The sequence below is a fragment of the Sceloporus occidentalis genome, unplaced genomic scaffold, assembly GCF_023333645.1.
Source record: "Sceloporus occidentalis isolate IW3139 unplaced genomic scaffold, rSceOcc1.0.p SCAF_117, whole genome shotgun sequence".
Classification (NCBI taxonomy): Eukaryota; Metazoa; Chordata; class Lepidosauria; order Squamata; family Phrynosomatidae; genus Sceloporus; species Sceloporus occidentalis.
In genome coordinates, this window is record NW_028317097.1 from 2,762,441 (window position 1) to 2,777,579 (window position 15,139).

Here is a 15,139-nt window from a genome sequence, read left to right on the forward strand (position 1 = left end):
ACTTTTTACTGTATCAGAAAACTTGCATAGGATGGGAACTTTTTTCCTCTTTTTCCATATATTTTTTCTAAAATTCCGCCAAGTAAATAGATAACATATGTTAATAAAACGTTAAAGGGGCATTCTTCTTTTAACATTCTGTGTCTAATACAAAAATGCCTGTGTAGTATGTGGGATTAACTTGCATGTATATATATTTTTTTTACACAGAATCAATTATTAATTAATAAAAATGAGAGGCTATCATGAGTCCTAAAGCAGAAACATTCATTTAATTGTAATAACATTCTAACCTAGGTTAAAAAATAATATTTGACATCCGTATCAAATTAAGGATCTGGTCATGAGTAACACGGAACCTATTGCATTACACATAGCAGAATCTGAGATCTAGGCATAGGGACATTTGCACCTTTAATGTCCATGTTGTAATAATGCATGGCGACTGGCGAGAATGACTGTGAGACAGAATGAGAGGGAGGACACGCTTCTTTAGCAGTACTCTGACCTCTATCCTCTCTTTCCCTGGTACAGCACAATGACAGACAGGTAGCATTCATACCTAGACAGGCTCATCTCGCCATCACGCCCATGGGAGTCGTCAAGAACATTAGGTTCGCTGCAGGAGGGGGAGCGAGATGAAGCATTGAAGGGAAAGAAAAAGCAAAACAAAAATCTGCATGCAAAACTATCAAAAGGAACAGAAATATATAACAAAACAAAAATACAAAACAACGGCAAATTGTCTTTGGTTTGGGCCATACCATTGATATAATGCTACAGGCAACGGGGCAGAGAACAAGCTCCAAGGGTGGAGAAAATGGCAAAGTAATGCTATTGAATGGAAAATAGGAGGGAAGGAGAGGAAGCAACAGCTTAGGTGCTATGTTTTAGAAATTAAAGCAGCAGTACCGGGGGATTTGAAATTTAGTCCTACCAATGAGTAAATACAGTAACCAATTTCAGGCGTACAAACAGTTAATAAAAAACAACACCAGCAGTGCTTAGTGGGATTGTTCAGGTTGTTCAATTGGTTGATAGGGCCATAGGAACAAATCTTTAGGCATTAGGTTACTCTTATACAGAACAAGAAGTCCCATTATCCTTTCTAGTGGTCTGTAACATCTGGAGAGGGTGCCTACCAGTTGCCCCTGCTGTAGGGAAAGACTATATTATTCATTAAAACAAGTGAGGTCTAATCTAATTCTTAATAGATTATACCATACATGGGCAAACAATGGTATTTGCCATGAAACATTTATTGTGGTTGTTTATATCACTCCTGAGTTGACCACTTCGCACAGGACAAAATGACATCATCAACAATGGCCAAAGTACAAAGCTTTGAGATATTACATGGACCAACACGTGTAGCTAGTTCTGCTGCTTTAATTACACAATAAACGAACTGGATAACCATTTTAATCCTGCACATAGGAAAACAATGATTTCCAATGTGGTACCATAGCATGTGTTTCTTAATATGTCCTTGATTAAAATGGGAATCTAGTCAATTTATCAAATAAAAGCCAAACTACTTGAATATCATGGCAGCTCTTCATATGGACTTTCTATACGTAAATAAAACATATCATAGCTCAGACAAGACATGCCTATCTGCATATATTTGTTCTCCTGTTAGTTTGGGCTCAGGAATAACTACTTTTTATGAATAGGGGAAGTGCCTAAGTCAAAATGTTTCAATAAGGATGTGCCCTAGGCATTATGGCTCTGTGTATGTTAGGAGCATACAGTTAACAAGTTCATTAAACAGAACCTGTAAATCTCAATGGATCACATTGATCACAGTCCTTTTAGTAGCCAAGGCATAAAAAGCAAAGATAACCGTATGGAAGCAACATATTACTGATCAGCAGGGATTCTGTAACTGTCAAGGTAATATTCTGAATGTCGTGCAATGAATGTTTTATAAAAATGAGGGGTTGAAACCCTGAAATATTTGCTTACATGTAAAACCTCAATGATGACAGTCACTAGTTAGTGGCACCAAGATCAGCTTCAATTAATGGCTACAAGCATGGTATGGTTATGTCATAGTTCCCCTTCGATGGTAATCAGCCCACTAAGCAATGGATGGACAGCACAGTTTACCTTTGACTTGGAAGCATGCCTCCAGCCTCAGCCTGAGGGACAGACATGCTGGAAGTGTGACTGGAGAAACGTCTCCTCCCAATGGCACTCAACAGGTAAGCGTCTTGCTCACTTACCACACTAGGCATGCTCACCGAGTCATCTAAAAACACAAGGAAGAACTTTAATATTTTACCTGAAAAATAGGTAGAAGCTATACTGCATTAAACCAGGCAAAGACTGAGCCTCAGATTATATCAAAGAGCAAGACTACAAAGGAATTACCACAACGCAACCAGCAGAAATGTCTTCATAATGATGGCATTTATGATTGCCTCTGGCTCCACATAGGTTCTTTAAGCACTTAGCTATTAACTGCATAAACACTAAATGTTATGGGATATTGTTTACTAAACAATGTGCATCCATATACTTAGTCCAGCCAACAATATTCATATACAATACTCTCATGCTTGTTTTACTGCAGTCCCAAATGCAATACTAAGCTCGAATAACCAAGTTTTTAAGACGATATTAATAACAGACATCAATTTTATTTTCCTGTTTTCTGATGGATTACACATTCTGCAATGTAAGTAGCCTCCCCTTTACTGGCTGATTTCTCATGTAATGGGTTTTTCTAGAAGAGGTCCCAAAGGTTTATTCAGCTATACATTATGTGTTGTCCCAATAAACAATATCACCCTCAGCTAGAAGCTTAATCTTTTCCTTAGAGTCCCATAAAGAAATAATGAATAACCTTCCTGTTTTTTCCCACTTACTTTCTTCTTCCTCCTCATCTGTGCGGCTGAGTGTGTCCTGTGAAGCTTGTTGGGAATGCTCACTGTCCTGTTCCCAGACAGTCCCTGTGCCCGTGTTGGAGCGGGACATTGTAGCTAAACTCAAACGGTAAGCAGAGGTGGAAGTACCAGCTGTGCTGATTGAGGTCTTCCCTTGGTATGCTAAGGAAATAACAAACACAAGCTCATCAGTCCCATAGTCGTTGGTATTGTCACTGTTAAATAATAAGCATGAGTAATAATGTAGTTTTGACATTACTGGGATGGTGTTCATTACTACAGTGGATACAGTAGTATTGTAAAGTGAACAATAGTCATTACTAGAAACAGTTATGTACTCTGACATGGGCCAATAGGTCCAGAGGGACAGCAGTCTTGTGTGATCAGCTACTGGGTGTGCTGTTACTCAAGGATACAGTCAAAGGATTTGTGTGCCTTTAAGGCACAGAGCACAGGCATAAGATTTCATATCCAGGTGCTCAGCAGTGAGTATAGTGGCCACAGTATGGACTCCTGTGGGCACTGCCCTGAGTTGTAAAACTTAAAATGTGATATATTCAGATGTGGCCTAATTCATTTCATGAATCCCACTGGTTAAAGAAAGTCCTATCACCAAACTGTTGTATTTTTGGCCACCCGTTAAGCATCTTTAGTATACCTGAACCACTATGCACAGCCTCCTTCAGAATCTTCAGTTCATTATTGAACTCATTGATTAGTGAGCTCTTGCACAGGGGTCTTGGGATGAAGCGGCGCTCCAACTGGTCTGCAATATGCTGCCGCGCACTTAGTTCATCCTGGGTTTCAGCTGGTTGTGCCAATAGCTGTTAAATGAAATGAAATCAAATTAAATTCTAATAAGACAGACTGACTCTACTAATGCTTTTTTAACAGTATTGAGGACATAGTGTTGAGTTAAACTGATATTTATCCTCTTGTTAATGAAGTGTGTCTCATATTATGTAAAATATGATTAAATATTTTCTAACTGCTAACATAATCCACAATATTTTACATTTCTAATGTTTTACATTTCTATATGGAAACACATGATGTTAATGTTCTTGATTAGCTTATGTTTCCAAAAAAACCCAGGTGAAAATGTTATGGTTTGCTCAAATACTATCATACTCGTAAAAGCCATAGGTGCAAACCCCACACCGATCTGTGCTCACCAGAGAGTACCTGCCTATGAGTGTGTATAACAATTCAGCCACAGTTGGTGTTCATGTCAGTATGAGGTCTGATGTTGCATGATTTAGCTATACTTTTGTCTTTTAGGAATAGGCTTACCTTGCATTGTATGAAAGGTCTCAGGAGGACGAATATTGGGATACGAGTTCTCACAATGAAGTCAAGGAAGTCCCACAGGGCTAGTCCTCCCACCTTCCGAAGGGCCATCTCCTTCACTTGCAAGCTCAGCCTATACCACTGGCTTCCCAGCTGCCTCTCAAAGCAGACCAATATGACTTTGAGGGCTGCAGAGATTGGTTGAAGAAAGGGATGATATGCATTAGAATCTCAAATAAGAGTCTCAAAAGTATGAATCACAGATAATGTAGGGTGGTAAATTACCAGAACACCAGCCTACAGAACACTATGCAAGTGATTAATCCCTTAATGTAGGGACGCTAATGTTCAATGTTAAACATTGTGTTAAAATGTCCTCACCAAGATAAGCAGCCTGGCTGGTAGACTCTGCAAGCCCTTCTCTGCGCAGATCTTTCCCAGCATCCCCTGGGGTGGAGCAGTGAGCTGGAGAACTTTCCAACATAAAGTTCTTGCTCCGGGAGGTGCTGATGATTCTTGGGGGTAACAGGATGTTTATCACAGTCTGCAGTAGCAGGAAGACCTCAGGCTGCTCCAGCCAAGGACTATCTAAGAGAATATAGACATAGCGATCATACCATAGCTCACCACAAAACCTTTAAAATTATTGAACAGCTGTGGTTAATATTTTACATCTTAACTATCTACTTTAGTACCTTTGCTTCCTGATCCAACTGTCAGCACAAAAGGAATCAGGAGGTTCAGGAGCATTCCCTCTCGCCTTTCCTGATTGGTAAATGGCGAGATCACGTGACTCAGTGGGAAGTCTTCTTTTAAAGCCTATAAGAAAAAGCTAAATATATCGAACAATATTGTTTACTTTTATATTTTTTGCATTAGTGTGAAAAATATTGGTGCCTTGAATATTAAGTCTATGAAATCCCACATTTCACAGAGCATGGCCTGAATTTCACCACTTGCACACAAGTCACTCCAATCCTTCAGGAAACATAGGTCCAAGAGGCGGATGAGGCACTTATGCCTTCTGGCTTGGCCCTAGATCCTGATAAACCAGGCAAAGGGCTTGTGTCCACAGTGGATAACCCAACTCTATTAGAAAACTTTTTGAATGCCCCACTCCCACAAAGATGACAAACGTCTTTAAAAGAACATGGACATCTGGCCGCATTAGGATGGTAGCGAAGAAAACTGTGGTGATCCGATGACAGGAGAAGTAATTAGTTTGACTTTTGACAAAACATACTTTTTATTCGTTCTTCTCTGTCGTCTTCCAGTATCATAAACCACGTTTCAGCTGGTTACATAAAAGACCCCATATACTAACCTGTATCTGAAGAGCCACCAGCCTAACAACTGCTGTACTGAATGGCAAAGGAGGGGAGAGGTATGGGCTGAGATGAAGAAGAGGCAAGCCATCTGCAACACTTGAGGGCCCCACCACACCCATTACCTGCAAAGCAAAAACCATCAAGCCAAGGGTTAACAGATTTATATGGGACATGGAATTCCTGGCCTGCTAGTCTAGTTGTCTCTCTAAATACGTTCTGGAATCCTGACAGACATTTTTATACACTGATCACAGTCTACGGAGCTATACAGCTTGATGTAACCTGAAGACCAACATCAGGGAGCAAGCAAACAGAAAGGAAAAGACAAACTTCATAAGAAACCATCCCTACGGCCTGAAACTTAGAAGGAAATATACGAAGACATGATAAACCCAAGTTTAGTGACTTGAACCCTTTTGGTTTCTGGCAAAACCATATGTTATTCACCCCACATGCACGCAAATGATTAGGAAACCAGAATATGATCTGTAAGACATAGGTAACTACTAAGTTAAGATAATGATATTGTTAACAGCTGACACATAGAACTATATTTACTGATGGAAGAATTGTGATAAAACTAGCACTGTAGATGTCGTCGCACTTTTGAGCCACAATGAGACCAAGAATAGACTGTTGCATATGGAGTCAGAGCGAAACACAAACACTTCCAAATAGTATGTGACACACGCTGCGGTTTTTCCTCAGGTGTAGTCCTGTGAAGCATGCAGCACAGATGAGGGACTCAGACGGCAGCCTTGAAACAGAAGGCAGGGCCCATGGTTCATGGTTACTCACCAGGTTGACACAAACATTGATCAAAGACCTAAGGTGAGGCAGGAAGGATATGATTGGCTGCCTCTGAAGTGTCAAACAAACCCCTTCTATCAAATTGCTGGCAGGTTCCCACTCAACCTGTCGCCTGCAATACAACAGGAGGAAGAGTTAAAGAGAAAAAAACGATGGCCAGTACTTTATGATTGTTAGGGGTATCCAGCAACAAGCTTTCATAACACAAGCCTTCTCTCGGAGACTTATCCCCGAAGATCACACATAGAGCAGTTCACATATATGTTTATGTCTTGAATGATTTTTTTTTGGTCCTGTCTCTTCATCTTATAGCAGGCATGAAACCTGACAGATTTTCTTTAGACAGAAACCATCAAACTGATTAGAAACTAGTTTCATCATTTTTTTCGGTCAAGTCTCACAATAACTGACTGCATCTTAGGCGCCATGTGATCTTTCAAACACTTCGGTAATGCGTGTTTCTTATAGAATTATCATACTGGAAAAACAAAATTAATTATCTGTTAATACTAGTACCAGCGATACTAACATTGAATACATTATATGGTATTATATGCATATGTATGTGCTTCTTTTCTAAAGCTGGAAAATCCTAAAATGAGCAATAAAAAAAAAATAACAGAACTCCCCTAAACAGCACACCAGGAGATCAAACTATACGGATAGAAAAATATAAACAAACGTATTTATTAGAAAAATGTGTAAACATGAGCACTGCCAATGTAAGACCATAGCAGACTCCCCACCATAAGGGCAGAAAACACCCCAATTATACCCCCTTTATAGGTGGAGATAAGATGGGCCACAAAATTTAAGTCATTTGAGCTATATACGTATTGGTTTTCAGTATGCTAAATACTAAAATGAGCACAGAATTACATTTCATCCCGGTGGTTTACTTACCTTAAGTTTATGGGTATGTTTCCCCTGCTGTTGCCCTTTCAGCCACCCAAGATCCGGCGTGTGAGCAGCAGCAGAGGAAAGTCGTTTTTGGTCATGCCCTTACTTCAAGGTTTGCAACATGAGAAACGCAAACCACGTTTCTGCAGCACCTGCTCACCTTAAAGTTGGCATTTTGTGAATTTTATTGAACATACGATCCAGCCGCTTTAGGATGAGGATAAGGGCTGGTCTCACTGCTTCAGCTGTCCAGTCTGTGATAGGCAGCATCTCCATGATGTAACGTTTCAATCCCCTGCTCTCCATTGTCTGTGTGTCATAAGGTGCCAGCTTCAAAAGCGAATGGGCAATTTCAGCCAACCTAAAAAAAAAATTTTGGACATTTGATGTTTTTTCCACACTGAATCCTCTTGCTAACCTACAATGTTTAGGAATCAATTTGTAAACCATTTATTACATCAACCATGTAGTAAACTTCAAAAGCATGTTACATATTAACAAACAGTATTTTTGACAATATACCTCATATGTGATTTTACATCCAGTAGTTCCAGAGAGGTGACTCTTGGCTCTCCTGCCAGGTTCTGTAGAATCTTCAGTCGGGGCCCGCAGTGTTTGTAGAACTCAGTGCAGATGTTGAGCAGGGACTCTCGAGGCCTTCTGAACTCTTCTCTTGCAATCCTTTCATCAAGCTCTTCCCTGGGCAGGCCTTGACCTTCTTCAAGAAGATGGAGATTATCTCTGCAAGAATTAAGAATATACATCAAGTTGTTCAATTTAAAATACAGATTGCATTAGAGATCATGTGTCCCATCATCACTGATGAGTCCAATCGTTTCTACCTGAGGTTGACCCCAGCGGACATTGTGTGATTGGCAGTTGTAGCTCCTTTGTGGCCTTGGTCACCCCTACTCATCTGTGGAGCTGTCATAGGCCTGTAAAAGAACAATTAACTATAATTAGCAGATTATCTCATTTAATTATTATTACTTACAACCCTGCAGACCTTTTTCATCCAAATTTAAGTTTAAATATCATAAATGAGGATAACCCAAATTTACTCCCATTTGGTAAATAATATGACTCCTGATATTAATATGTAAGTGCAGTACGGTTTACACTAATCTACATATTACCTCGTCAGAGCCTCAACACTGTATAACAAGGCCTGAAGAGAAGTAGCCAGAGCAGCGGTGGCAGCTATTTCTTCTCGTGCGGCTGACACCGTCTCCAGCTGAGATGTCTGACGCTTCAGCTTCTGCAGGTAGCAGGGAACCAGTGCTTCCAGGACCATAAGCATCTGCAGACTGAGAAACATAGCGGCAGAGTCAGTGAACAGTCCTTTTCTGTGAATTTCACAAATACATTGCACATCGATATTTCCAATGATTTTCTTTTTAAAATGATTTATATTCAACTACTCTGAAAGACAGATTTTTGAAGTGATAGTAGCTCTAGGACATAGAGAAGACCCCAGATGTTTAAGTCATTTGAGGCTACTGGGCACATTTACAGAATCAATTTTAGAAAAGAGTTTTGAAATCCATTAAATGTTGGGCAAAAATACATTAAGTAACCAGGACTCCAGAACTCTACACAACACTTTAGGTGAGGTCTGACCAGAGATCTGTAAAGTGACAGAACCACCTCCCTCTTTCTGCTACTAATGCCTCTAGCTTGCTATTTCCAACACTTTTCCACTTAACTTTAAGTTTGCCTAGGTCCCAGCTAATGGTATAGTTACCCAAGTGCAATATTCTACATTTATGAACATTAAACTGCAGCTTACCTTTCAGACCTATTACCAATCCCTGAGTTACCCCACTAGTAAAAAGGCCTTTTGTCCCTCTGTCTCTTGTCACCCAACCATTGCTTTATCCATTCTATTTTTAGAATCCAAAACCTAACAAACCCAAAGTCTTCTACAAGAAACCGTGTTAAATGCCTTACTCAAATGTAGATTGTATTTATATATATTTCTAAAATATGTTAAAAAAATAAATTATGTTTTAAAAAAATTAATTATGTTAGTTTGACAAGCTCGCCCTTTAGTAAAAATGTGTTGTTTCTGACCTTGCAAACCATTTACATCCAGATATTTAACAATTCTTAGAACACTATTGTTCAATGGCTGTCCATCAATTCCTTTTATCCACAAGTGTGAGTTTTCTTATCTACGTCTGTTTCTTTTGTGTGTTCTTCTACTTATGCTTGTAGTTCAATATTTAATTATTCACATTTCTGTCTTTTGTGTCTGTCCTTTAGCATCTCCTTGCTTTGCCTCTTCTTTGTTTTATTCTTATATAATGTCAAGGTGTCTCCTTACCTCCTGAATGATTCTGGAGCATAAGCTACAACTGTCACACACAGCTTGATGCACTCACTGATGGAGAACGCCATATCTTCATTTCCATAGCAAAAATCTAAAATAATATACAATAATAATAACAATAATAACAAAAATAGTTTGTAACTGGTGGATTGTGTGGACAATTTACTGTTAACAACAATTTCAAATCAATTTTATATGCTTAGAATGTGACCTTGACACAAACAGTGATTTCACATTTTCAAGTTTGTTTTGGCAAAATAAGAAATTCAATAGAACCAACAAACCGAGCAACAATGCCCTATAAAACGCTTGTGAAAAAGCTCTAGTTCACAATATTGTTCCTGGAGGTCATTATGAACATACACCTTCTGTTTTGATGTTAGTGGATGCAGTTTCATTTTATTGTTGGACAGAAGACAGAGTAACTAACTATAGGCAAGTGACAGAAGACAATAACAGAAACAAATGGAAGGAACATACTTAATACACTGAAGTTTATACAAACCTCATCTTAGTACAGTCAAGGAATTACTCTATATTTTTTTGGCAGACACAACCTTAAATTTCAAAACATTTCTAATATTCATGGTGGATAAAACATATATAAACTAGAACACTGAAACACCTCTAATAGTGTTACCTAATGATTTCAGAGGGCGTTCTGCTTTCACTAGTTCCAGGATATCTAGAATGTCCGGGGTATCTCCTTCCAATGACTGTAACAGGTCAAAAAGGCACTGAGAAGATACTCCTTTACTGGATGAGGAGCTGCTCACTCCGTCCTGGGAGACATAATGTCATATTACAAGCAGACATAATATCTATAATAATATCTCGACATTCTGAAAACATTTTGCATGGAATTTTGCATTACTAAATCAAGTCTTCAGTAGGTAGCTTGTGCTACATGTTGAATGTTAGTTCTATGCATAGGGAACGCCAAAAATAATTTAATAATAAACTCTTACAGGAAGGTCTAGAAGAGGAGCAACACTGGCAAACAGCTGCAGTACAAATGGTTTACGGTGAAGGATGTAGAACTGCCGGCAGGCAAACTCAATGGCTTGTCGCAGCTGAGGGTTACTTTCATAATCGGCATATACCTGGAGAAATTAATGAGTAAAGGCAGCTGAATACAATGGATTCACGTGACTCTCCAATGCCTTTATGTTTAGTCAGTACGCATCTGAATGCAAGTCTAGTATCTCCCACACATACAACATGGCCAAATATGCTAGCATTAGACAATACTACTGTAAAGCATTATATATTTGTAGAGAAAACTGAAATCTCAAATTGAAGCCAATTCGTGACATGTCCCAGCACTGGCTCTATGATACTTTCAATTATTATGCAAGTCATATACCCCTAAATATTGATTGCATGCAATCATTTTCCCACCCTATCTACCAGTAGCTATAGTACCTGTAGCATTGTGGGAAGAATCCACTGGTATCCACTGAGTGAGAAAAGGTGGTTGAAGTGTACAGCAGTGTTAATGACAGTAGCAGCATACTGCCTGATGAGGGCACTATCTTCTGGGTGAAGAATCAGAGCTCCATTGAAGACATTCAGGAAAAGCATAATCTCATCACCCCAGGGGTATTCACTAGGCATCCCCAAGAACATCTCCTCTAAGAGCTTTATCCAAAGGCTCTTGTGCAGGGTGTCCAGGCCAAACAGCTCCTTTCCAGCTAGAAGAAATGCAGAGGTGATGTAATATTGGATGATTACCTTGTCCCAGTGACAGATCTTTATTCAAAACAAAGGTTGAGATGTGTGGACACAGGCCCCCAAAATGGGAGATATGTGTTATTAGACTGAATAATGTACTTATGTTATTGTTAATACTGATAATATTATTGTATTGTGTACACAGAGTATTCTTATGGTGACATTTAGGTATATATATAGGTGCTAGACTTGGATAACAGGACTAATACTAGATTAAATATAAATATAACAGAAGAACCTTGAGGGTCATTGAAGAGGGAGAACTCAGCATCAATGGCACTTCGAGGGAATGACGGCAGGCGCAAGAGATCTTCTTGCAGCATGGAGACGTGGGACTGCTTATGGGCAGTGGGGATCTTCTGGGTCAGTGATATCAAAAAGAGGACTCGCCCAACCTCTTCCAATTTTCTTGTAAACACCTGGTGAAACAAAAACATCCATCAGAGGACTTCAGAATCTACAATGGAGGAATGCATTTTCTTCATAATACAATAATAGCACTTGAAGGACTATTCTACTGCCCAAGAAGTATCATGTTACTCATAACGTTATAACTAATAGTAACCATGCCAGGAAAAGGTCTGGGACTACCTACCTGTTTCTGAATCAGCTCCTGACCCTTTTCTGGTGGCATATGGACTAAGTTCAGCTGTGGGGAAACTGACCTCCGAAAAGGATAAATGTCACGAACATATGTCTGAGTAGATTGAAAGATGAGAAGCAGGGGAGAGGACAGCAGTTAATAACAGTTCATGACATGCCCATATAACTCATAACTCTTTTAAGCTTTACCATAAGGTCACTAAGAAACCATCTGTAAATCACGGTAACTAGATTAGTGTTTATTTTCAGTTCGCCTGGGGTGCATGGGATAGGCCAAAACCTATCCTGAACCTAAGATGAGATCAAGGACTGATTATGGTCATGAAAAAATGGGCAGACTAGATGGGCCAACTGGTTCTCATCTGAGGTCAAATTCTATGTTTCTTCTTACCTTGTTATAATGAATCAGATTCCACCTTTTGTCCATCAGGAAGTAATTGGCAGATTGAGAATCTGCTATATTGAAAAACTCCAGGCATTCCTAGAAATATAAAAATAGTTATCTTACCAACCCACCTACAGTGTTATGTCATTCTGCTAATCTATAGTTATTCTATCAACAACTGGACATACAACAAAAATGTATCTCAACCTTCAAATATTGTAACTGTTTCTCTTTCTCACCTTCAAGAGCGCCTCAAACTGTGTGTCTTCATGTACTGGGAGCTGTGTGGGGATATCACACTCATTCTGTCCATGTACAACTAGAGTCTTTGTGCCTATAGTAGGAAAAACACAAATAGTTATATATATATATATATATATATAGTTATATTTAAATTAAATATATAGACAGCAGTGATTGTAACAAAAGTCTCACCTGGCATGGATGCAGTCACTAAAAGCTTAACCTCACATTGTTCCTTCTTCATGGTCTGCTTTAGATCCTTGAAAAATAGACCTTCAACGTACCCGACAACTTCCCAGAGGAAGGTCAGAGTTGCTGATATGGCATCCATGCCCCATTCACATGGAGTGCGGACAAAGTACATGATCAGGCCAACCTAAGGCAAAAAAACATTCATAGGCCAGACTTCATAGCTGACATAAAGGGACATTAATGTATCAAAAAATTAAAAGCTGGGCCTAAGGGCAAAAAGGTTTCTCTATAACTGTAACCCATTAGGCAATGTAGCTTGTGGTGTACTCACCAAGTAGTTGAACAGAATGTGTGAGGTTTGGGCAGGGAAATCTCCAATATTTAGAAGAAGCTTCCTCAGCATGTATATCAACTCATCCTGCAACATGAATATCATAGACCTCAGTCTTTTAATGTTATAAGGCAACATTATTCAAGTCACGGATTATGTACTGAGGTTAAATTATAACCTCTTTATTGACAGCATGTTTTTGACTCTCACCTGACGGTTACTGATGGTAAGTTTCTCCAGAAAATGTCGGAGGACAGTGGAGGGATCCTCAATCAAACAATTCCATAGAACCTGCTGTGCCACTGCACTCACTACACACATAAGTAAAGAAATACTAAATATATATTTATTACACGTTTACTGAGGTCAAGTGTTGGTTGAAAACTACCATAAGAGTAATCAAACCTACACATGTGTACAATGTGATACTGTGGATTCAAAATCTTTTCGAATCCTGTATTTTACTTTAAAGTAAACTGTTTAGAACAGTGAATTTATTAATAATTTCCCTGTAGTAGCCTATGATAGCATGTTAAAGGGACCTACTGAATTATTTTACCAACGTTGTCATGCGTTATCAAGATCTATCTCATGTTTAGGATACAAAAATTGGCAGACTGAAAGAATGAAAACCCGAAAGCACAGTCAATTTAGTAATCATGGATTTATTAGGATAGGTTTTCCCCATGCTCTCTGTACAAGCTAATACCTGCTACCCCATCTTCACGGACATCACCATCCTCCATAAGGTGAACAATAGGCAAGACCGCAGCACAGATACAGGCAGGAAAGACTGGTTGGGGTGGCTGAGACACGTGATGATTTGCCGAGTGGTCTGTGGCATGTTCCTCATCTGTAACATAATGGTCAGAGAAACAAAGGCTCTCGCTTAATGATAGTGAAACAAAAAACATGCTCTAAAGGATCTTCTGTCTAGAAACGAACATCCAGGAGCATCACTTGGGATGCCTTCAGATGGGGCACTGCAAGAAATTCATTTCTCCAGTTAGTAAGTCTTTTTAAACTGTGTATGTATTTGATAAACATTAAGGTATAAGTGACGGGGCTGACCCCACCACATTGGTGGGCTAGGGGTCTGCCTAGTGCACCAAGCTAGGAGGGGGTGCCGCCACATGATCCTCTTCTATGTTTGTAAACATGTGCATGCAGGAATGGAGGTGCCAGGGACCACCCTTGGTAGGTAAGTTGTCATCAAATGGTTTGTCTCACTGCAATCCTATAAATCATCTTGCAAGAAAGACTCAGCTGAAACATTTCATCTTCCCAACGCTTCACCAGTGAATATCCCATTAATTGTCTTTTGAATATCCAACTCACCCTTGTTGTAGTTGGGTTAAGATGTACAGATTGAAGGTAAAATGAAACTCACCTTCAGCACTCACAGCAGATCTGATAGACCACACGGACCCTCTGCGGAAAGAGTAGTTGCGATGTGAGGTACTGGAGGTGCAGGATGGGCTCACTGAGAGTCGGCGAGAGTTCAAATTTGGGGCTTCTTCTACTGGCAAAGAAAATGAATGAGGTGAAACCTATTTTTTCACGTGACAAACTACCGGTAATTTGAAACCTATTATATTAAGAATCACAATAGAACTTTACATTAGACAGGGTTTACAGATAATCATTCTAACTGATTACAAATTTAATAGCAACACTGGACGAACCTTCTTCCTCTTGCTCAGAGTTGGGTGAACAGGTCGGTTCATAGCAGGCCTCCTGTGTCACTGGGATGGCTGTTATCAAACTGGCCTCTCTTCCCAATCGCTTCTTCTCCTCTTCCTGCTGAAGGTTCTTGAGAATGTGTTCAGCTCTCTGGTGGGACCGAGACACAGCACGGGCAGAGAATGATTTCTGGATATGAAAAATGGGAGACAAAGATAGGAGCGAAGGATCCTGTCTCAGTACCTTGGTTGTACATCTTTGTGGAGTCAAGGATTAGGATAAGAAAAATTGTGCTAAAGGAGTGGATGCGCTGACCTGGCTCTTAATAACATTGAGGAATATTAAAGTAGTGAAAAGGAGATGTACTTACACAAATGTGATTGAACATTGTAGTTAAGGGTAAGTTACCTAAGTATC

The 15,139-nt window shown here is 39.5% G+C and overlaps 1 protein-coding gene across 1 annotated transcript in view; it reads right to left on the bottom strand.

The window, feature by feature from the left end:
* The window catches only part of LOC149282413 (protein unc-80 homolog), a 67,494-nt gene that overhangs the window by 7,752 nt on the left and 44,603 nt on the right, over window positions 1-15,139 (bottom strand). Inside the window, 27 exon segments of the mRNA XM_089498243.1 lie at window positions 563-619; window positions 2,113-2,254; window positions 2,874-3,053; window positions 3,550-3,715; window positions 4,185-4,369; window positions 4,563-4,769; window positions 4,877-5,000; window positions 5,506-5,631; window positions 6,308-6,431; window positions 7,380-7,580; window positions 7,742-7,975; window positions 8,041-8,154; window positions 8,356-8,526; window positions 9,546-9,642; window positions 10,192-10,333; window positions 10,520-10,654; window positions 10,977-11,245; window positions 11,524-11,704; window positions 11,881-11,982; window positions 12,280-12,369; window positions 12,513-12,607; window positions 12,709-12,892; window positions 13,040-13,126; window positions 13,250-13,350; window positions 13,749-13,892; window positions 14,430-14,561; window positions 14,725-14,911. Of these exon segments, the coding sequence (XP_089354369.1) occupies window positions 563-619; window positions 2,113-2,254; window positions 2,874-3,053; window positions 3,550-3,715; window positions 4,185-4,369; window positions 4,563-4,769; window positions 4,877-5,000; window positions 5,506-5,631; window positions 6,308-6,431; window positions 7,380-7,580; window positions 7,742-7,975; window positions 8,041-8,154; window positions 8,356-8,526; window positions 9,546-9,642; window positions 10,192-10,333; window positions 10,520-10,654; window positions 10,977-11,245; window positions 11,524-11,704; window positions 11,881-11,982; window positions 12,280-12,369; window positions 12,513-12,607; window positions 12,709-12,892; window positions 13,040-13,126; window positions 13,250-13,350; window positions 13,749-13,892; window positions 14,430-14,561; window positions 14,725-14,911 (3,977 nt within the window).